The sequence below is a fragment of the Chanodichthys erythropterus genome, chromosome 23 (assembly GCF_024489055.1).
Source record: "Chanodichthys erythropterus isolate Z2021 chromosome 23, ASM2448905v1, whole genome shotgun sequence".
Lineage (NCBI taxonomy): Eukaryota > Metazoa > Chordata > Actinopteri > Cypriniformes > Xenocyprididae > Chanodichthys > Chanodichthys erythropterus.
The window spans coordinates 14039910-14064327 of record NC_090243.1 but is presented as its reverse complement, the minus strand read 5'-3'; the positions used below and the strand labels follow the sequence as shown (position 1 = coordinate 14064327).

Below are 24418 nucleotides of genomic sequence, written 5' to 3'. Positions count from 1 at the left end.
ACATAAACACTGCCCCCGGGAACACGCAACAAAGTGGGCGAGGCCATGTGGCGCAGCATAATGAAAGCGGAAGAGCTGTTTACACCGAACGCGAGCTGTGTGACGCGACGCATCAAAAGATATAGAACCCATTATAATCTGTGATATTTTCTACACTGGATGCGGTGCTGAAGACAGCTTCCTGAATCTACACGAGTTTAATGCTGGATTTACACAAAGACTTTTACTGAAAGATGAAGCAGTTCCCACTTTAAAAGCAGAAGCTGCTGTTTATCAGCCCCAAACTGTAAGTACGTTTTATTGTTTGTCTTTTAAACGTAATGTTATAGTTCTGTTGCTATTTTTAATGCATCTAGGACGTATACAAAGAGCAACTTGTTTTTGCTAGCCAGTTAGCTAAATTCTAGTGCAACAAACACCAACAAACATCTATGTTCATAGACAAACAGTTGTTCATGCTATAAATTAAACGCTACCTTTACAAAAATGCGACTACTCAGGCATGTATTTACTACAGGAAAGCTTTAATCAGGATAAAACTGTATATTGAAAGCTAACAAACAGCAGTGACAGCTTATCTAAACACTTTGACACAAATACTAAATGAAATACCATTCATAAACATCCTTCAAAAGCCGCGATTGCAGAGGTTCTACTTTTTCCTCTTCATCTGGGTCTGATTCGGCTCAATTTGATACAGCAATATAGGCGCTATTATTTACTTTCCACCTAAGCGCGTAACTACGAATGGTAAGGGGCGTGGCGTTTCCGGACGCTTCAGCGAATCACGACAGACTGGGCCAGTAACCAACCTGCTGACCAATCTGAGCATATTGCGTATGTCGGAGGGAGTGGCTTCATAGAAGCAGGAAGTCAAACGAGCCGTTCCATATGACAGTGGAAACAGAGGTGTAGAATTAAGATAAAATATATGAAAAATACAGCATTTAAAAAAAAACGAAGCATTAAGACATGTTAAACTGTGCCCCCAAAAAACAATCAAGCCTAGAAAAAAAAACATGTAACCCCCCCTTTAAATATTATTAAAAATGTGTTAAATATTTTGTAAGCATGTTGCTTAGTTGTTCTTGGAGTCAGTTGATTTATTTGTGATAACGCAATGAAAATTGTGAGGACAATCGTTTTGGCCAGGCTGTCATACAAAAAAAAAAAAAAAAAAGAGAGAGAGAGAGAGAGAGAGAGAGAGAGAGAACCAACAAAATATTAACAATTTAAGTAACACTTTATTTTAAGGTTCAATTCTCACTATTAAGTAGTTGCTTATTTGCATGCATATTACTAGGATATTGGTTGTTTATTAGTACTTATAAAGCACATATTAATGCCTTACTTTGCGTGACCATATTCTACATCCCATAATCCTACCCAATACCTACATTTAAATGCTACAAAAACTACCTTACTAACTATTAATCAGCAGTAAATTAGGAGTTAATTGAGGCAAAAGCTGTAGTTAACAGTGAATAGGTTTTCCCTATACTGAAGTGTTACCATCATTTATTTTCCTGTGAGCTTTTTGATTTTCTGGGCTTTTTTTTTATTTGCATAGCAAAATAAAACCTGTAGCTTGACTTTTTTGCCAACACAGCGACGTGGCTGCAGCATCTTGCAATACTGGCAAAAAAGCCCTTTTTGCAGACAGCCATGATTAATTTATTCTGAGAACACACACACACACACACACACAAAAGAAACAACAGCGACCATAATAAAGTGAGTAATATTTGTCCGGTCATGTGATCACAACAATATCTGCCCACCCAACCTGCCTCATCTAAAATAAAACAGCTTTTATTAGGCTATTGAAATGACTTCATGCTTTTAAATATCTTTCAAAATTACTTTTCATTTCTATTAGTCAAAGTTTTAAATAAAAAATGTCACCTTTAACACTTCTATTCATATACAAGATTGAAAAAAAACTTTATGCTAGTACCACCGTACTCTTTTCATTCGATTCCTTCATTCTCTTGTCTAACAAGCCCATTCTGACAGTAATCACCCCCTGACTGACATGTGTCTAGTTCTGAAAAAAAAAAAGCAGGAAACATCTCTCTTCTTCAGACAGCCTTGAATTAAGGCCAGTACGCCTCAATGGCACTCACCAATTTCACAGAATGCACGGTATGACGGAAACCTTGAGAGAACAACGGCACAGAAATGCAGTGTTGTTCCAGCGACACGCATTAAAGATATTTTGCATGGGCTTTATTCAAATGCTGATTGTACAAGTCAGTTTTCCTGCTTCAAATGAATGTCTGATATTCAAATACACAGTTGCAATGCATCCATAAGAGCCGCTGTAGTGCAGCTTTAAAACGCTCCCACAAAAGTCAAACAAATGAGCACAAAAACTCATTATTCCCTGCGAATAATTCACGGCATCCAACAGCAGATCTCTTATTAAAAGCATAACTCAAAGTTCACCACCGCAGTTCTGCACCGGCTATGGATGTCACAATTATGTCTTTTACAATGGCAATGTCTGTCATCTTGATGAAGAGCTCAGGTCTGACATCTTGTGTGGTGTTTTTAGTATAAGGAGACCAGCTGAGGTTGCCAATTCAACATTTTTGTGTTTCATAAGCTGAGTGAAACAAACACAAGCCATTTTACTTCCATAAAGTGACGTAATTCAGAGACAAATTGAATATAATCCACCAGGAACTGATTGGATCATGAAAAAGGGGTGTTTTATACTAGAGCTTTTGGTGGATTGTGGAGAAATACTGCCCTCCTGAAACCAAGATGTGCAGGCTGAAGGCCATTTTTATCCTCGACAAATACCAATGGTAACACATATTTTTCAAACCAAACTTATTTGTTATTATTAATCATGAAAAGGGGCTATTTGTAGAATTCAGAAAACCCTTGTTATTAGTGACACCGGTGGCCATTAAGTGAACTGCAGTCAGCAACTTAGAGACTGAAGGCCAGATTTACTAATAGCTTGTTCCAGAGCAAACCCTCTTTTTGCATTAAAAAACTACTATCAAGATTTACTTAAGGTGCGCAGTGAAAAATTAGCGCTGAAAAAGCGTTATTTTTGCGGCTGACCTTATTGCATATGCATTTGTAGGAGTTTCCGCAAAATTTATTTGAGAAGAGTATTTAAATGAAGAATGCAAGGTGATTTACTAAGGTTTGTGCTAGTCAATTTACTTGTATTTGTGCCAATATATACCGCCCCAAAAAAAAGCATGTCTTAAAGGGTTAGTTCACTTAAAAATGAAATTTATGTAATTTATTACTCACCCTCATGTCATCCCACACCCCGTAAGACCTTCGTTCATCTTTGGAACACAAATGAAGATATTTTGATGAAATCCGAGGGTTTTTTTTTTTCCTCTATTGAAAGCAAAGAAATTACCACATTCAAGGTCCAGAAAAGTAGCAAAAACATCGTTAAAATAGTCGAGTGATGAGAACAACAAAAATAACGACTTTATTCAACAAATTCAACAATACTCCCCATTACTGAGCTGTCGTTCCGACGTAAACACGGAAGCTCTGCAACATAAATAGCTTAGCAGAATGACAGGGGAGAAACAAATTTGTGAAATAATGTTGTTATTTTTGTTTTCTTTTTGCGCACAAAAAGTATTCTCGCTGCTCGACTATTTTAACAATGTTTTTACTACTTTTCTGGACCTTGAATGTGGTAATTTCGTTGCTTTCAATAGAGGGTAAAAAATGTCATTGAAATGCCTTAATTTGTGTTCCGAAGATGAACGAAGGTCTCACGGGTTTGGAACGACATGAGGGTGGTAGAATGTTGTTCATTATGGAAATGCTCCGGCTGCATCTGTGTAGATCACGCACGGAATGTTCCACTCCACTCCCATTGGCACTTTTTTGGAATTGCGTGCTCAATCTCATTGAAAATGTTAGTGTTCTTTAGGCTGCTGCTAATCAGAACCAATAAGCAGAATCGGAATCAGAATTGCTAAAATTCAAATGATAACCAACTGTAGAGTCAAGATTTTATGAAGGCTGCATTTACTACAACAATAACTCTCATTCAAGACTGTTCAGATTGACTGTCGGCTGTGTTAAATCTTGATCTTCAAGCAAAATCACTTGAGATGCACTGTTCTAAAGTGAATACATAAGCTTAAACAAAAAAATAGAGATGTAATGAGTTTCTTTACCTAAATAAACTACATAATGAACTTGTGAGATAAAATAAGACATGCATATATAAGACGTGACTTATGTAGGAGCATTTGAAATCCCAGGAGCCTGTTTGAAAAAAATCTAATCAACCCAAGAGCACACTACAGATGGAAAAAAAAAAAAAAATTGAGCATGAAAAAATATGACATTTCATATTCATACCATATGAAATGTAAACATTAATACTATAATAAAAATGCCTTTCTCTACAGAAATATATTTGATATGAAAGTTACATATCTTATATTAGGAACCTGTTGTACAACGTAAGGGAAATATATGAAATGTGATGAGTTAGATAATAGTCCTTTCTGTTTGTTTTGCTGTTTGTTATTGGGCTGATGTATCCCTGATCTCGCTGGCTTGCTATATCCGGCTTTTAGAAGCTAAAAGATGAAATGAAAATAAAAGTTTTGTGGCTTTTAGCCTATGTCTGTTAGCTTTGTGAGTGCACTCCTATAACATTTTAGCTTTTTGTAGATATGTGCATTTAAAATACTCTTTCTATTCCTGGAAAATGGACCGAAAATACAGATGACTCATCCTGTGCGCAGAGGTATAATAGGAATTTGTGCCCAATAAAATGTTCTTGAAAATGACAATGTTCCCCTTTCCTAATGTGACCTGCGACCGACTAGCAATAGAAAGTAGCTAAATGTGTTTTTGTTACACACGTTACAATGCTATCGAAAGGCTACTGACTATATTGAAAAATAAATAAATAATTAGATTAAATAAATCTAAAGTATATTGTTATTTTACTCGTTAAATTTCGAGAAAAAAGTCTAAATAAAATGTTGAGAATAAACTCATTAAATTACGAGAAAAAACTCATTAAATTTGAGAAAAAAGTCAAGATAAAATGTTGAGAATAAAGTCATTAAATTACGAGAAAAAAGTTGTTAGATTATGAGAACAAATTCGTAATTTAACAAATTTGTTCTCGTAATTTAACGACTTTTTTCTCGTAATTTAATGACTTTATTCTCAACATTTTATCTCGACTTTTTTCTCGAAATTTAACAACATTTTTCTCATAATTTAACGAATTTGTTCTCATAATTTAACGACCTTTTTTCTCGTAATTTAATGACTTTATTCTCAACATTTTATCTCAACCTTTTTCTCGAAATTTAACGAGTTTATTCTCAACATTTTATTTTGACTTTTTTCTCGAAATTTAATTAATTTTTTCTCAAAATTTAACAACTTTAATCTCGAGATGGTTTTATTTTTTTTATTTTTTTTTATTGGTTGGCCCTAATCCTCTTCCGTACCCGTTGGTCATTTTAAAATACTTTAATTAATGTAAAAAACTAAAAGCTATCAGCTGTTTTTGATATGTTCAACCCACACTTACAAAATGGGAAGAAAATAGTTTGTCAAAAAATATCAATGTCATTAATACTTGTTCAAATTAAAATTAACATTCAAAACACCTTTCAAAACATATCCTTTGGGAAGTGGACTGTTGGCAGTCAGCATTTCATACAAAAATGGAGTAAAATCTGCAAATTTTGTTAACATCTAACAGCACATATGGCCTGGTCTGTGAAGGAAAGTTGTTTCCGAAGTAGAACAAGTTCTCACATTTTGATAAAACACAACAAAATTAAACCTTTTTATCAGAAGAGCACAGTAAGATTAGCACAGAATTTGTAGATACGCAACATACCTTGTTTGCAATACTAGTAATGAAGGCCTTTATGTTCAGATTAGTCGGGCAGCTTTTCTGACATGGTGCATCAGCACACTTCAAACATCTGTAAGAAAATAAGATTATGCTTGTATTACCTCACATGCAATGCAAAGCAAAGTTATTTACAGTAAGAACAGAGACTCAGAGCAGAACTTTGTCTTGTCGCCCCACTGGAACGGCACATTCCAGCCAATTACAAACACTCAACGGCACCCAGAGGAAATCAATCCCAAGCTTTGTGCCGGAGGACTTTTCTCCCAGCAACTACATCTCAAAGATGCCATATTGATGACACACCAGTTTTGAATGACAAATAGGATAATTTGGAGCCGCCCAATTAAATATTCATGCCCAATCAGAATGGATGTGGTACGTTTGGCCCCTGGATGTGAATGGCGTGTGACAGGAGGCAGCCGACTGAGGCTGCTGGGAAAGGAGGGAGGGCTGTTACTGTAGCTCACAATCATTATTTCGCATTTTACAAACACACAGCTGTTTAAAAATTCACCACACTAATGACTTCAGATGATGTATCAGTAATTTGGAAGAGTGCTTTTCCTTTACAATGAGCAGAAGGGGGAAGGGGGGGTCGCACACCGGGAAACAGAGCAAATCGAGGCAGGAAAGGAGACACGGAAACAAGAGGGGGGAAAAAGACTCCCCGTCGTCTTCGATGTGAAACGCACAACTTGTGACACAAAAAGTGCACAAAACACACCATAAAAGCAGCACAAACACTCAAGTAACACCTGCACGTTTAGACTCACACACAGCTGGATGCCCATAATAATCCCGTCTCACAATTCTCTGAGCTCAGCGCGGACTAGAGTGCACAAGGCTGCCATTAATACCACTTACCGGGGTGACAGTGGGGTAATTACTGTAGTGCAGCGGCCAGGTACCGATGCCACAGAGGACCACACAGCGCTGCCGTCCCAGTCCCGCTTTTATAAACCAGACTGGCTGATCATAATGTGACATTAGTTTTGACCTGCTTTTCTTTATTTGATCATAAATTATCCTTAGCCTAAAGGATTAGGGATATTGCAGGAGTCTTTGCCTGGAAGAGGGTCTGGAGTGGGCTTTGACGGTGAGATGAAGGCTAATCTCGGAGGATGCCGGGCCTATCGCACTTCTGATCTGCGCGGAGATGATTAATACAGAGGGGGGACACCGAGCAGCTGCGGGAAGACATAAAGCCACGCTCGCATAAATATTTCTCACGCTGGCGTTTCTCTCTGGTTATTGTGAAGGAAAAGGCACTCTTCCAAATCAGTGATATATCATCTGTTATGATCATCGCTGTGTGCATCTTACAAAATATGTAGAACATGAAACGGTGCAGTGGTTCATATTCAGCTTCCTGTACAATGAATACATTAGAAATGAATTAAAGATCATGTATCATGGAAAATTGATTTTTCTTGCTCTTCAAAAAAACTAATTGTTCTATATTATGAATATATACTCTAAAGTTCAAAATCAACCATTTCCTTCCCAGTCCATCCAGACTATTAAAACAAATAAATGGTAGTGATATGACTAGGGTTGAAATATCATCCAGAAAAAGTAACTAAATGACATTTATTCTGCAGATTAAAATCAACATAATGTAATAACTTTTAGTATGCGTGTAATTTAACACATAGCAACCAATTTTAATTTTAACTATAGCAACTGTTTTATATTTTCATCTATTTTAAATGTAATTTTTTTTTCCTGTGATTTGAATGATTTCTCCTCCTGAATTTTCAGCATCATTACTCCAGTCTTCAGTGTCACATGATCCTTCAGAAATCATTCTAATATGCTGATTTTTTACACTGGTGCCGTGGGTTGTTTTTCATGTCCGCAGGTTGAATCGACCCAAAATAACATGATATTTAGTCCAAGGAATGCAAATTTTACCAGGGCCAAAAACGTGAATTTTGCACTCCGGAACGCGATTTTTACCGTGGGACTGCCCTCAAATGCCTTTGGGCTAGTTTTGAGGAGCAATTGTCAGTACAAGTTGCTTTCAGTTAAAGGGTTAGTTCACCCAAAAATGAAAATTCTGTCATTTATTACTCCCCCTCATGTCGTTCCACACCCGTAAGACCTGCGTTAATCTTCGGAACACAAATTAAGATATTTTAGTTGAAATCCGATGGCTCAGTGAAGCTTTTTTTTTGGCGCTCCAAAAATATTCTTGTCGCTTTATAATATTAATATTGAACCACTGTACTCACATGAACCGATTTAAATATGTTTTTAGTACTTTTATGGATCTTGAGAGAGGAAGTGACATTGCTTCCTATGGAGGCCTCACGGAGCCATTGGATTTCAACTAAAATATCTTAATTTTAAGATTAACGAAGGTCTTACGGGTGTGGAACAGCATGAGGGTGAGTAATAAATGACATTATTCTCATTTTTGGGTGAACTAACCCTTTAAAGTATGAATATTTATGCATTATATTGGCCTTCAGATATTCTGTTCTCACTGAAAAACCCTTATTGGTCAACCTCTAGTTATGACATCACAGCCGTGTCGATGTAGAAATCAACACCTATTCACTATTCTGCAGCTTGGCTTGCCCTAATGAGCAACAGTGTGAAATACGGCAGTACGCTGCGATTAGCCAATCATAACAGAGGTCATTTACATACAGAAGCCAGCAACAAAAAACAGCTTGTTTATTTCTAAGGGTCAGAGAGAGGTGGAAAATGGTCGTGCAAAAACCAAATGAAGATGTTTTGGTGCGAAAAACCTTGACTAATGTTATAAGTGGACTTCAGGGGGAAAATAAAATGCTAAAAAAATGATAAGCTGACACACATGGCCCAGAAAACAGCTGTTCCACGGCAGGTCAAAACGTATAAACACATTCATAAAGATGAGACCCAACAGATCAAAATGAGAATCTGTGAGAGGGGCACCTTCAGTTGATTGCCGAGCGTTTTTGTCTCTCTTTTCAAAAACTGTAGCTCGGGGGGGAAAAAAGAGGGTGAAAACGAGAAAGAGTGAGAATAAAATAACCTATTCCCTCCTCTGACACGCCAGGGCTCTGCGCTATGGCTGTGGACAAGAATACCATTGTCTTTTTTCTCCTCCCAAGGTAACATTAAAGACACGGCACATCCAGACACATTTTAGACCCTCATCCGTCTCCCCTGGCCAGCAGCCCAAGCGCTTAGCAAATGTCAACAGAAAATAATGCACACACGAAGGCAATCTTATTTGTTCAAGAATTGCTCTAGGTCACAGCAATTCAGCTGGGCTTTGAAAGAGGCGCTCAGGAAAAGACTGCCTAGCAGTGCAGTGCATTAGATACAGTGCTGGGGCTTTTCTGAGCTGTAACGCAATCAAATGCATACACAATTTTTCCTTTCTTTGCTTCCCGTATTTTTTATTACCCTCCCAAAAAAAATAAAATAATCCAGTGCGTTTAAATGAAAGGAGCTGTTGATTAGTGGACCACCGTGAGCTGATTTATTCTTCCTTCTCTCTCTGCTTCCTACCTTATCGTTTTACTTGAGTAATAATCTAGCGTTTGAATGTTTTCCATGATGAGAATATTATGGGGTTCTGGAATGTGCAGTAAGCTAATCTCCCAATTCATTGTTTTCATTATATCTCAACCAAAATGAACCCACAATGGAAAAGTACAATTCAATAAAAACCTAGGCCTCCCAGGATTTGCCATTTTAATGACTGCTTACCTTTATGAATTAGTTGTCGCCACAAATTCAGCTCTTCACTTTTTCTTGAAGAAACTAATAATTCTGTTCATAATCTTGGGGTTGCGGCAAATTTTATCTTCTTTTAATCAGGGGTTGTTTGAGGAATACAACAAAGGATTTAAAAATCCCTGCTGAATGCAGCACTGAAAGCATCAAGAGCAGCAAAAAATACACAGTGAGAGCCAGCAGCTTGCTATAAAATCTAATGTTTAAGAAATGTCAAGAAAGGTTAACAAAAAGGCCGGAGCTGTGGCACACTGAGTAATGCATGTCATTGCTGTTGGGTGGAAACCTGTATCTCCAAAACCGCTACTTTTCAGGAAATGGAAAAAACAGTATTTTTTTAACTAATTAAACATTATGTTGTCAGAGTTGATACTGTGGCTTTACATATGGTCAGACACTTAAATGTACAATTATATTAATATTTTACCATAATCAAGCTCAAATGTATGGAAGCTTGTTTCCGCCACTAAAAAAAAAATAAAATAAAATATAAGGTAATTGCAATTGACAATTCTGACCTTGCGAGATATAAATTCACAATTCTGACTTTTCTCGCTATTTCAAGTTTTTATCATGCAATTCTGACTTTATATCTTACAATTCTGACATTTTTTTCTCAGAATTGTGAGATATATCCTCGCAATTGCGTCTTATAAAGTCAGAATTGTGAAATATAAACTTGCAATTCTGAGAAAACTGGACATTATAATAAGAAATTGCGATATATCTCACAATTCTGACTTTATAACTCGCAATTCTGAGAAAAAAGTCAGAATTGTGAGATAAAAAGTTGCAATTACCCTTTTTTTTGTGTCATGTGGAACCAAGCTTGGATACAAATGGAGGTTTGACCACCGAATGTCAGACATGTTTGTCCATCAATCGAACAGCCACTACTGAGACAGTAAGTGCATCGCATTACATTTTCATCAACTTACAGGTGAAAACGTTTATTGTAGCTATGTGGGCTTTTAGTTTTTACTGGCATTTTCATTTGGCCAAAAATGTCATTTTGGCAGGGATATTATGAGTTTTTTTTACAGACAGTTTGAGGATCCAATGAAGTTACAAAGTTTAGTCACAAGCATGTTTTAATACTTTTCACTGGTTAAATATTTGCAGGATGGATGGATGGATAGATGGATGGACAGATATATAGGAAGATGGATGGACGGATGGATGGATGGATGGATGGATGGATGGATGGATGGATGGATGGATGGATGGATGGATGGATGGATGGATGGATGGATGGATGGATGGATGATGGATGATGGATGTATAGGAAGATGGATGGATGGATGGATGGATGGATGGATGGATGGATGGATGGATGGATGGACAGATATATACGAAGATGGATGGATGGATGGATGGATGGATGGATGGATGGATGGATGGATGGATGGATGGATGGATGGATGGATGGATGGATGAACAAAGTACATTATAATCTGGCTGACTGAATGGATGGATGGATGAACAAAGTGCATTATAAACTGGATGGATGGATGGATGGATCGACAAAGTACATTATAAACTGGATGGATGGATGGATGGATGGATGGATGGATGGATGGATGGATGGATGGATGAACAAAGTACATTATAAACTGGATGGATGGATGGATGGATGGATGGATGGATGGATGGATGGATGGATGGATGGATGGATGGATGGATGAAGTGCATTATATACCTGATGGATACATGGATGGATTTCAAATAGTTGTTTTTTTTTTTTTTTTGGCCTAGTGGTTAACTGCAGTATTCATAATGAGCTATTTTCAATTTGACATCTTTGCAATCTAAACGGGTTCAAACCCAATTTCCAATCTTTCCAATTCCCTTTGTTCTCATCTGTACTATCCTATAAAATAAAAATAGCATAAATTCTAAACTTAAAATTAATACAAATATTAAAGTATTTTTAAGAGTAGTCAACATGAAATATTAAAATATTTCACATTTACTGATTTTGTGAAATAAATTAAACCGCTACTGAAATGCATTTTTTAAAATTAACTAATTTTATATTATAAAATTCCAAAATTGAATTAAATACAGAAATACAGTGAAAAACCATCATCACAGTACATCAAATCAAATCATGAGGTCATTATGAAGTCACAACACCACTGTGAAGTCACAAAACCCTCTGTTCTCCTCTGAATTGTGTTCTAGTGCTTTATTTTACATTATGTTAACTCCCATCGAAGGCACAAGCTGGGCTGAACATATGAGTATACAGTGTTGAATCTGTCTCGCCCGATAGACGCAGCTGTGTCAGTTTGCTCGGGCATCTGGATGCAAGTTTAATGATGTCAGCAATGCAGCTCGGCTGGGGACAGGTGGGAAGAGAGCGCCAGGTGAGGTGAGATTACTCTGTGCACTGAGGGTTAGGACAGCGGCCGTCAGAACTGTCAAAACCATCCGGCCTGGGTCTGTCTGGGATCAGGGGGATAACCAACAGCTGCAAACACAGCACACTGAAAAATGAAGAGTGAGAGACCTGCATGGCTCTCTCTCTGTGTGTGTGTGTGTGTGTGTGTGTGTGTGTGTGTGTGTGTGTGTGTGTGTGTGTGTGTGTGTGTGTGTGTGTGTGTGTGTGTGTGTGTGTGTGTGTGTGTGTGTGATCTCAACCTGAAGGATCATATGCATTTGATTGACACATCACTCAAAGCTGTCATTTCAGCAAAAGGTGTAGACCACGTTCTAGATGTTCATTTTCCCTAATCCAACTGTAGCTAATCTAGCTATAAAAATGCCCACACAGATGACAAGAACACAAACCGTATACACAATTTTCAAGGATGCAACCATCAGTCAGAAACACCATTTTCCCTTTTGGTGTATTTAAAGCTAAACAGAATCAAATGTGTGGCTACCATGGTAACATTTACAGCAGAAGAACATAGGATCTGTCAAAGTGGAGGAGTAAGGTTAAACGTACATGCCTGCTGCACGGTTTCACCTGTCATCGTAATTGCTTTGACACTTGTGCTTTCGACCAATTAAAGCAGACTCTCAGATGGTCTGGCGAGAGAAGGCCTTTGCTCCGATACTGCTGCATAGTTTGTATTTATAAATGTTGAGTTATCTGTCAACATGCAAATCACAAATATAAAAAGTTATACTATAGGCTGTTGAACGCTTGATTCTGATTGATAGACAAGTGTTCAATTATTTCAGGAAATGCACAGCTAAAGTAGTTCCAGGCAGGTTTTGACCAAATTACAGTTCCATATCACTTCGCCAAATTATTTCAGTTAGTTCAAAGTTACTTACAGCCTACGACAGCAAATGAACTAAAACCCACAAGGACATGTAAATAACAAACGACAAACTAACAAAATTACATTTATCTTTATTTTTCGAATAATTTAATGGCCCGTCATCAACTATTCCCATATATCTGGTATATATTTATATTTATTAACTTCATTCCAGCAATGCTTGCTAGCAGTGATAAACAGATAAGCCTTCAAAGACCTACTCTGAGGATATATAAAGGATTTTATATCTCAAGTTAGTTAAACACTGATCTGGCCAATAAAAAAAAAAAGCCATCTAAGAGAGGTGCATCTTTTCTACATTTTTCGCTTCTTTGCAAAATTCGTCGTAACCAGTGTTGGGGGTAACGCATTACAAGTAACTTGAGTTACGTAATTAGATTACTTTTTCAAGCAACTAGAAAAGTAACACATTTCTTTTTCAATTTACAATAAATTATGTGAGTTACGTTTTCAAATACGTTACGCAAGTTACTTTGTTTTCACATTTATTGACTGACAGCTCTCCTGTTCTCATGTTAAAAGAAATAGGCTTAAAGTCCGAAATTTTCTTATGTGTTTTTTCATATTCGTGATCCAAAAAATTCGTCACACACAGAGACCTTGCACACCGAGTTAGATGCGTATTGATGAATCCATTGCGAAAAAAAAAAAAAAAAATTGCAAAACAATAGATAATTATGTCTTCAAGCAGTGAGCATGATTTCTTCAAAAAGAAAGAGGAAATATTAGGTCCAACCAATCCCGAGCTTGCGTAGAGAGGAAGGAGAGTTCCACCTCATCAAGGAGCTGTGTGATTATCCCGAGCGTTTCAAGGTTTACTTCAGGATGTCAGTGGCTCAGTTTGATGCTTTTATAGCGATACTGGCATTATATTCTGTTTTTTTTCCCAAACTTTGTCATACAGTGTTACTCCTTTGTGCTGTAGGTGACGTGAATCAACTTGTCAGATGGGGATTTTGGTGTTCGCTTGTATGGTAGCTCTGAATTGTCAAAACACTTCAAAATGTGTGCCACGGATGCAAAAAACGCAGAAAATCGAACCTGAGCCGAATTTTTTTAGGACGGACGAAAGTTTCGGAGGCAGTGTGTAAACGTGATTGACACAACGTGAGGTCGTATTTAACGTGCAAAAATTTCGGACGCAAATTTCGCAAAGACCTTAAAGGCGTGTGTGTGCTGTGTGAACATGGTGGTTATTGTAGTTCTACACTACTCACTCATCAGTATTCATTCAATATTCCTTAAAATGAATAAAAAACTCAGAAAATCTCAGAATTTTACACAAACCTGTAGTTAAAGGTGCAGTAGAACATCTTTTTAAAAGATGTAATATAAGTCTAAGGTGTCCCCTGAATGTGTCTGTGAAGTTTCAGCTCAAAATACCCCATATATTTTTTTTTATTAATTTTTCTAACTGCCTATTTTGGGGCATCATTAAATATGAGCCGATTTAGGCTGCGGCCCCTTTAAATGCTCATGCTCCCCGCCCATGGAGCTTGCGCTTGCCTTAAACAGCATAAACAAAGTTCACACAGCTAATACAACCCACAAAATGGATCTTTATAAACTGTATGTCATGTAGCATGTCTAATCGCGTAAGTATAGTATTTATTTGGATGTTTACATTTGATTCTGAATGAGTTTGATAGTGCTCCGTGGCATTACACACTGTTGGAGAGATTTATAAAGAATGAAGTTGTGTTTATGAATTATACAGGTTGCAAGTGTTTAAAAAATGAAAATAACTTGTCTCCGTGAATACAGTAAGAAACGATGGTAACTTTAACCACATTTAACAGTACATTAGTAACATGCTAAAGAAACTTTTAGAAAGACAATTTACAAATATCACTAAAAATATCATGTTATCATGGATCATGTCAGTTATTGCTCCATCTGCCATTTTTTGCTATTGTTCTTGCTTGCTTACCTAGTCTGAAGATTCAGCTGTGCACATCCAGACGTTCTGCCCTATGGGCTGGCATATGCAGATATTGGGGGCGTACATATTAATGATCCCAACTGTTACGTAACAGTCAGTGTTATGTTGAGATTTGCCTGTTCGTTGGAGGTCTTTTAAATAAATGAGATTTATATAAGAATCAAAATGGAGTTTGAAACTCAATGTTTGTCTTTTCCATGTACCGAACTCTTGTTATTCAACTATGCCCAAGTAAATTCAATTTTTGAATCTAGGGCACTTTTAAATATATTAAATCACACAAATATACTTCATGTATTTAATCTCACTTCATTATCCAATGTATTTGCTGCTGACCTTCAATGATCCAATGCAACCATACTAATAAGCTAAATTTACTTTAGATTAGATTTAGAAATAAGATTGTTGAACTTCCTTCTCTTGTATCCTATTCTTCTTTAATCCAGAATGGCAGCACAGCTGAAAGATTTGTTTGAGCTGCGCCCTCTACTGCACAGGTGTGAATTTGCATTTCCTTCATTTCACTTTTGGTGTGAAAGGGTCTTTACATTTGCCAAAACTTTTTTGTTGTTATTAAAAAACAAACAAGAAAGCCCAGCCCAGGTGAAAAAAGTAACACAAAAGTAATGTAATGCATGACTTTCCATAAAAAGTAAATAAGTAACTAAGTTACTTTTTTAGGGAGTAACACAATATTGTAATGCATTACTTTTAAAAGTAACTTTCCCCAACACTGCTTGTAACAATGCTAGGTTGTTATGGGTGGTTTCCAGGGCATTAGTACATGATTGCTGGGATAATATAGGTGGTTTTTAGCCTGTTGCTATGCAGTTGCTAGTGAAATGTGGGTGGTTGCCAGGGTGTTGCTCTACAATTGCTATGGTGTTCTGAGTGTTTGTAGCATGTTGCTATACATTTGCTTTTAAGTTTGTAGCACATTGCTATGCTTGTTTGGCTGTTGTAGACGGTAGTATCACCAGCATGAGCACTACAGCTCAATGTGTCACTAATTACAAAGTCATCCCTTTATAAAATTATAAAATAATTAAAAAAAAAAAACATACACACATGGACCAGCATTATTCAAATGCCTGTACTTGTTCACTACCTTATTGTGCCAGCATTTTCAACAATTTAATAAGAAAATGTTTACAACTACTGTATATTTATCAATATTACATTTCTAATATCAAATCTTATCAATAATATCAAACATTCCAAAAATTTTACAATTTTGAAAGGGTATAAATAATCATTTTATTCTTAAAAGAAACATTTATTTAATGTACTTAACATTTCCATGATTTTAGAGTACTAAATTTACTATAACTGAAATTAAAAAAATAAATTAAAAGAACTTAAAATTACTAAAACGTAAAATTTACATGAAAAAAAAATTTTTTTTGATAATACAAAATATTAATAAATACCATAATAGAATATAAATAATACTAAAATAACACTGTTTTTAGGCATGTTATTGGGTGATTACTAAGTTGTTGCGAGGAGTCAAACACTCCTATCCTATCTATGGGATTTTTTAACCTCTTTTGCTGAGTAAAAACAGCAGGACCGATTGCTTAGAAAAGTAATAGCACATCTTTTCTCAATAAGCCTCATGATTTGAGGTATCATTCATGTCCATAACAGTTTGTGATGAGTGACACTGAAGTTTTGTGCAGAAAAATACAGTAATAGGTATAAGCAACAACAATAGCAGCACTAGTTTTAGCATTAACAGGAGAAAAATTCACTATAAGCTATTAAAAAAACTAAAAAAAAAAAAAAAAGAAACCGCAAAGGCCCTGATGTCATTTTGAAGGTGAATCTTCATCCTTGATCCCTGCGCTCGAGGGGGTTGAATATATAAGCACTCTTCCCTACAGTGGTGCATTGACAAAGGTCACCCAAAGTCCTCTCAAGGTCCAGACCATTTGAAATCCAATTGAAATTCATATATCTATTGGATGTGTGTGGAGATGCTTTAAGGGCAATGTTTACCCCCAGCCAAGTTCATCACTCTCTCCGGAGTGACAGAGGGGTTAACGACGCCCGGTGTGCAGCCCGGTGGACAATCAGAGCAAATCAGAGCGCAGAAGGATGACGGCCGTTACATCCGTGTGAGTCATAAGCTTGCATTTAGGGAACGGGTGGCCATCCTTCAGCGTCGTGACAGTACGGATGCGGCTCCACTGACTGATCAGACACCGGAGAGACAGAAAGCGCTTTGAATAATAGGGAGCACTACAGGAAGCGAGGCATGAGGCATGGCCGAGCATTCATTAGCCCCTTCACTAATGCTGCCACTGGACACCGTACCCCTGGCCTTCACTGTGACCTCCAAGACCACCTCCACAGCTGCAGACGGGCCGCACCCGGGCTGCCGCCCTCGCCACCTGGAGTCGCTCAGCGGGTCTGGAAATCTGTGCCTGGAGCTTGAAAAAGGATTTAAATAAAACATCTTGCTTGCTTAGTTAACAGGTGCTTGCTTACAGTGTCTTTCGCTCGCTGAGTTTACAGACACACTCTGCAGGAAGGTGCCATCTTGACAGGAAAAGGAAATAAGTGAGCGGTTAATTTAGCTTTCTAGAACTCAGAGAAGATGTACATTTCTTTTTCCCCCCTACTCAAGCCATTTTATCTTTCTCACCATCTTACTGTACTGCCACACCGTCTATGAATCTCCTGTCTGTGTGACACACAAACGACTCATGCGCAAAGAAAGCCCCTTCAGACAGTGTGCCAGTACAGCACTTGAATGGACAGAAGTGCTTGAATGGACAGAAACACACAAAATCGGGTACCCTCTTAAATTAGTTAAATAATGTCTTAAAAGAACATAAAGAATTGTGAGAAAATAGGATGCGTGTCAGATCCGTGTCGTGTCTTAAAGGTGCCCTAGATTCAAAAATTGAATTTACCTTGGCATAGTTGAATAACAAGAGTTCAGTACATGGAAATGACATACAGTGAGTCTCAAACTCCGTTGTTTCCTCCTTCTTATATAAATCTCATTTGTTTAAACGACCTCCGAGGAACAGGCGAATCTCAACATAAAGCCGACTGTTACATAACAGCCGGGATCATTAATATGTACGCCCCCAATATTTGCATATGCCAGCCTATGTTCAAGGCATTAGACGAGGGCAGCCAGTATTAACATCTGGATCTGTGCACAGCTGAATCATCAGACTAGGTAAGCAAGCAAGGACAATAGCGAAAAATGTCAGATGGAGCAATAATAACTGACATGATCCATGATTACATGATATTTTTAGTGATATCTGTAAATTGTCTTTCTAAATGTTTCATTAGCATGTTGCTAATGTACTGTTAAATGTGGTTAAAGTTACCATCGTTTATTACTGTATTCACGGAGACAAGACTGTCGTTATTTTAATTTTTTAAACACTTGCAGTCTGTATAATTCATAAACACAACTTCATTCTTTATAAATCTCTTCAACAGTGTGTAATGTTAGCTTTAGCCACGGAACTCTATCAAACTCATTCAGAATCAAATGTAAACATCCAAATAAATACTATACTCACACGATTGGACATGTTACACTTTGTAAAAGATCCATTTTGAGGGTAATATTAGCTGTGTGAACTTTGTTTATGCCGTTTAAGGCAAGCGCAAGCTCTTGGAGCGTGGAGCACGAGATTTAAAGGGGCCGCACAGCCTGAATCGGCAGTTAAAAAAATTAATAAAAAGAAAACTATGGGGTATTTTGAGCTGAAACTTCACAGACACATTCAGGGGACACTTAAGACTTATATTACATCTTTTGAAAACATGTTCTTCGGCACCTTTAAAGTGACAGCATCCAAATAAACCTGCTGCTGTTCGTAATTAATATTAATCCAAGAACAAAACAAAAAGATAAAATCACTCACTGCTCTTGACTGAGTAACTTTTTTCTAGCTTTAATAAGGATTAATCTATATTTAATTTATAATTTCTGCAGTGAAGATTGTGTAGTGTTTTATGGCGTTATTCAATAAAATCTTAAAGCACCATTTACAAGGTTACATGGGTCAAAAACAATACATTTTTGTGCAGGGAAAGTATAAATTTCAACCTGTCTGACTGGGCCAATAGGAAAAAAATCCTTAGCGTTGAGTCGTGATATATTAAAGTGTACCTATTTTGCTATTTTAAAGGTTCCTTATTTTGTTTAGGAGGTCCCCTACAACAAGTTTACTTACATTAAAGGTCAAGAAAGGCTTTCATTTTCTCATAATTTACAATGCGCATTACAACATTATTCACTGATGCTCAAACGACTCATGCTTCTATAAATCCCTCCTTTCCGCGAACCTGCTCTGCTCTGATTGGCCAGATGGCACATTCTATTCTGACTGGTCAAGCGCCTAATGACAGCAAAATACCCATTCTGTCCCATTTTTAAGCGTTTTGTAAATCTAAGCCATCATCAAGAGGTTATACTACTGTTGTATTGCTGTGGTAATTTTAATCACTGACTCTTCACATCCTCATCCTTTGGAAGTGTTTACAAAAAGAATTTGAAGAGCAGAAATCAGCATCTTCTCGACATGTACACAAAATGAACCAGGCAGCTTCAGTGTTTGAGGGCGGGTCAACTTGTTCGTGGGCGGATAACGTAGAACATAGGCAGGCATTAAGCAAATGTGTTACTTTGTGACGTCTGGCCATCACGGAAGTGGGATTGGAATTCCTGACGACTCGTTTAAGCGGTTCAGAGTCAACTCTTTCTTTTGAGAGACAATAATTTTATTTATCTTGCCCTTTCGGCTTCACAACTTTGCAGATTGTTTATATTCACAGACAGCTATATTACACATTGCAATATTCAAAAAAAGCATAACAGCGGCACTTTAAAGGGCACAGATAAATGTGACAGTTATTAAAATGGGTTTATGTGAAGATCATTTAAAGTTCATTTAAATAAAAGTTGTTAAACATTTTAAAGCCTAAAAAATTGATAGCTTTCAATTATACTGTAATGCTGTATGGCTATAATTAATGGCTAAAATTGAGGGGGGAAAAACATTTATAGAGACATCAGTAGCAGTACTGGTATCATTGATACTGGCCTTCATTCATACAAAGATGCCATTAAACAAATATTTAAAGTATACTGACTATATGTTGTTTCTACATGTATTTGGAGATTAAATGTGAAATTATTCTGTCGTTTACTCACCCTCAAGTTGTTCCAAACCTGTATGAATTTCTTTCTTCTGCTGAACACAAAATAAGTTATTTTGAAGAATACAGTTAACCAAACAGTTGATGGGCTCCACTGACTTCCATAGTATGAAAAATATTTGATACATACATTCTTCATAATATCTTCTTTTGTGTTCAGCAGAAGAAAGGATTGGAACAACTTGAAGATGTATTTATCAAAAAATTCTGAAGAAAAAAATAAATAAAAATCAGGGTTTCCACAAAAAATTAAGCAGCACAACTGTTTTCAACATCGATAATTCAAGGAAAATGTTTTTCGAGCACCAAATGAGCATATTAGAATGATTCCTGAAGGATCATGTGACACTGAAGACTGGAGTAATGATGCTAAAAATTCAGCTTTGCGTAACAGGAATAAATTACATTTTAAAATATACTAAAATAGAAAGTTATTTTAAATGGTTACAATATTTCACAATATTAAAGTTTTTACTATATTTTTTATCAAATAAATTTAGAAAACTTTTAAAGGGTAGTGTAAATCCAGTGGTCAAAAGGTGTGGGAACCTGCAAATTGAACATTAAATTGGGCCCTTAATTTTCTCCAGCAAAAGAAAATTGAGTACATCAGGTGTGCCACTCCAGGGGAACAGTTAAGCTATGTTATAATGCTTCCTTTAGCTTGGAGAGCATAAGAAGTTTCTGCCAGTTTCCCATTTCTATCAGGAGATTAATGACATGATTGCCTAAATTTATTCTCCTGCACTTGTTTTTGGGCAAAAGGTTTATGGATATCAATTCTGAAGGTCTGCAGAGTGATTTGTGCAGCGTGAAATTGGTAAAGTGTAGCTAACCTTGTTAACTTCCTCAATTAAAGTCATGTCGCAGGCTTATTTCCGTGTGATTATACGCTGAGCGCCATGGAACAGGCGTAATTGAGGAAAGGAACCTTTTCCATCGTCACCAATCTGTGCTCACCTCAGCCACCCTGCCAGCCTACCACAGGGTCAGACATAAGCTCTGTTCATTTTTTTTGCATTTCAAATCATATTCTCTTTCTATTCTGTTTTTGTCTTGTTAATTAGCAGATAAATTCGGCAGACTGAGGTGGGCAGCAAACGGTGAATATCGAGAAATCACATAAATCCCATGAGACAAAACCACACTTCAATTTGATTTCACCTGCAAATCCTTCATGAAAAAAATCTTCTGAACTAGAAGAAGCAAGCTACAGTATAATAAGTACTATGAAATTGTTAAAACTTGAACCGGGGCTAGTTGTCAAGCAGGCACATGGACATGAATGTTTTCCTATTTACATTTGCATGTATGAACACACTCCCTTATATGCTTGCTGTCATAACCTTTGCCATCGTTCCAGCCAATTACCACTACCTGGCCATAATTCATCAGCCAGGCAACTAACGGACAATTTTCCATAAAGGGAATTTAATTAATTGCTATTTTGTTGCTGTTTGTGCATCCCTGATGATGTATTTATCTATGAGCCGCTTAAATATTGCTAGGAATTATGTTCATATACATGCAGTTCACTGTAATCCTCCTCGATCTCTTCTAATGAAGCTAAGCAGATTAGAGGAGATTTTTATAACGCTCACTGCGAGCGCCGGATTCTGTCATCTCAACACACTCCTCAATAAATCTATTCTTGCACTGTGGATCAGTGAGATGAAAGTGGATGAGAAATTAATTTAATACTCTTATTATTTTTTAAATATACAGGACTTTAATATAGTCACTTTAGGAGCTACTTTATATTCAAAGAAGTTGTAGGCTGTCCAAAAAACGAACAATGATGAACAACCTGCTTAGCTATTTAGCGACGATGAGGTCATTGCGCTGATTTTGAGATTCCCTTCGCTACATGATCTAAATTCTTTAAGTGCCACAAAAGACATCATAATCTAAACAGCTCAGCTAAATTCCACCGTATCATCTAAAGTTTTTATTTCAGTGGCAAAAATGACTGAACTAGTATTTAGAAACTAAACAGATCAATTAATTGTCACCATATAACCTAAATAATCCTTGTTTAAGTACCACAAACAATTGAACTAGTCATCATAAAATAAACAGATCAACTAAATTCCACCTAAAGTTTTTTTTTTTTTTTTTTTTGTGGCAGAAATGACCAAAGTAGTATTTAGAATCTAAACAGGTCAACTAAAAATCACTATATAACCTAAAATCCTTGTTTAAGTACCACAAATGATTAAACTAGTCATCACAAAATAAAAAAATCAACAAAATGTATCATAAATGACTGAACTAGTCATCACAAACTAAACAGGTTAACTAAATGTCACTGTATAACCTGAAGTACCAACAAAGTCAACAAAATTCCACCGTATTATTGTAAAGTATTTATTTGATCACCATAAATGAGCATGTTTACATGCACACCATTAAGCTGATAACTAACAAATATCAGCTTATTGTAATAGAATAGAATAGAATAGAATAGAATTTTTTTTTTCCTTTTTAAATTTGGACCTTGAGTCTGTAATAAAGATTGAATAGAATAACAAATATCAGCTTATTGTAATAGAATAGAATAGAATAGAACCGCCCCCCCCCGCCCCCTTTTTAAATTTGAACCTTGAGTCTGTAATAAAGATTGAACAGAATGGAATAGAATGGAATAGAATAGAATAGAATGGAATAGAATAGAATAGAATAGAATAGAATAGAATAGAATAGAATAGAATAGAATAGAATAGAATAGAATAGAATAATTTATTTGTGATTGCAAAGTTCAGCAACGAAATTTTGTGCTTCTCCTCGGTGTCACATCAACATATATACAAACCAAATATAGACAAGAAGTACAAAGTTGAACAAAAATGTAATCAATAAAAATATATATTAATTAAAATACTATTGCACAAACCTGTAACTTAATAAAAACAACCCTCCGGTTTTAACTAGAGTTCAGTTCCTTGATGGCACCAGTTTTCCCCATTTACATGCAAACCAGTAAACTGACAACGCAAGTAAACTGAGTTTACATGACTTTATTAATAAATCGGGTTATTTTCCTGTAGTGACGTCAAAAATAATCATTTGCATATCTGACTCTAAGTATTCCATATGTTATGTCAGTTGTGATGTTAAATAAAGCTTGCAACATGTCAGCGAGAAACTTACGGCTCATATATTATTCTCTCATGCAGCGTTTTGACTGAACCACTTCTACTTCTGCTGCACGAGAGATGAGAACACATTTTTATCATTTTCTGGGTCTTGAAAGAGTCTGCGTTTATGATATTTCCTTCTTCCTTTCCCGCAAAACACTCGCTCTGTCTGGATGCCTTTAAATCTGCACTAAAGATGTGTTTCTGTTACGTATCACACATGCGCACTTCAATAAGCCGACAGAAAGCAGGTTAATGCGTTTACATGCCGGTAAGAGCCAAAAAACATCGGGGTAAGAGCCAAAAAACTACCTGTTCCGACCGGTTTATGCTTAAGCCGTTTATGACCTTACTTCGATAAAAGAAAACGGGTTACCGCGTTTACATGACCACGTTCATTGCCAGCTTATTAAGCATAATCGGCTTAAGAACATGCATGTAACTGCACTCAATGACTGAACTAATCTTTAGTAACTAAAGAGGTCAACTAAAGGACACCTTTATGTCTACAAATGACAGAACTATACATCACAAACCAAGAGGTCAACTAAACATCAGTATATGACCTACAGTCTTAATTTAAGAGCCACAAAGGATTAAACCCCATTCTCAGAAAACTAAAGAGGTTATCTAAACACCACCGCTTTACCTTAAAGGATTAGTTCACCCATAAATTATCCCATAATTTACTCACCCTCAAGCCATCCTAGGTGTATGAGACTATTTTCTTTCAGCCAAACACAATATCCTGGCTCTTCCAAGCTTTATAATGGGAGTGAATGGTATCCTAAATTTTGAAGCCCAAAAACTGCACCCATCCATCATAAAAGTAATCCATACGACTCTAGGAGGTTAATAAAGGCTTTTTGAAGTGAAGTGATGCATTTTTGTAAGAAAAATATCCATAATTATACATTTATAAACTGAAATCACTAGCTTCTGGTAACATCCATCCGCACGTTCACAAGAGAGTCGAGTTCCAGCGTATGAGGCAGGATGTAGGAGTAGCGTTAGCTTACAGTGGCATGAAAAAGTATGTGAACCCCTTGCAGAATCTGTGAAAATTGATAAGAGGAATAATAAAACAGTTTTCACCAAGGGGTGAAAACTTTTGAATTCAAATATCAAGGTAAATTGTACTTAATTTTTCTGCCGGAAAACATGCAAGTATCTTCTGTTGCTTTCGAAGGGCAGTACTAAATGAAAAACAATGATATTTAAA

At 36.6% G+C, this 24418-nt stretch overlaps 1 protein-coding gene across 14 annotated transcripts in view; it reads right to left on the bottom strand.

The window, feature by feature from the left end:
* dpyda.1 (dihydropyrimidine dehydrogenase a, tandem duplicate 1) overlaps positions 1 to 24418 on the bottom strand; it is a 239481-nt gene that overhangs the window by 168220 nt on the left and 46843 nt on the right. For all 14 annotated transcript variants that reach the window (XR_010893848.1, XM_067378763.1, XM_067378754.1 and 11 more), the window contains one exon: positions 5873 to 5960. Coding sequence is in view for 13 of the 14 variants with exons in the window: in XM_067378763.1 (XP_067234864.1) it covers positions 5873 to 5960 (88 nt within the window). In the remaining variant the exon portion in view is untranslated. The remainder of the gene's footprint in view (positions 1 to 5872; positions 5961 to 24418) is intronic.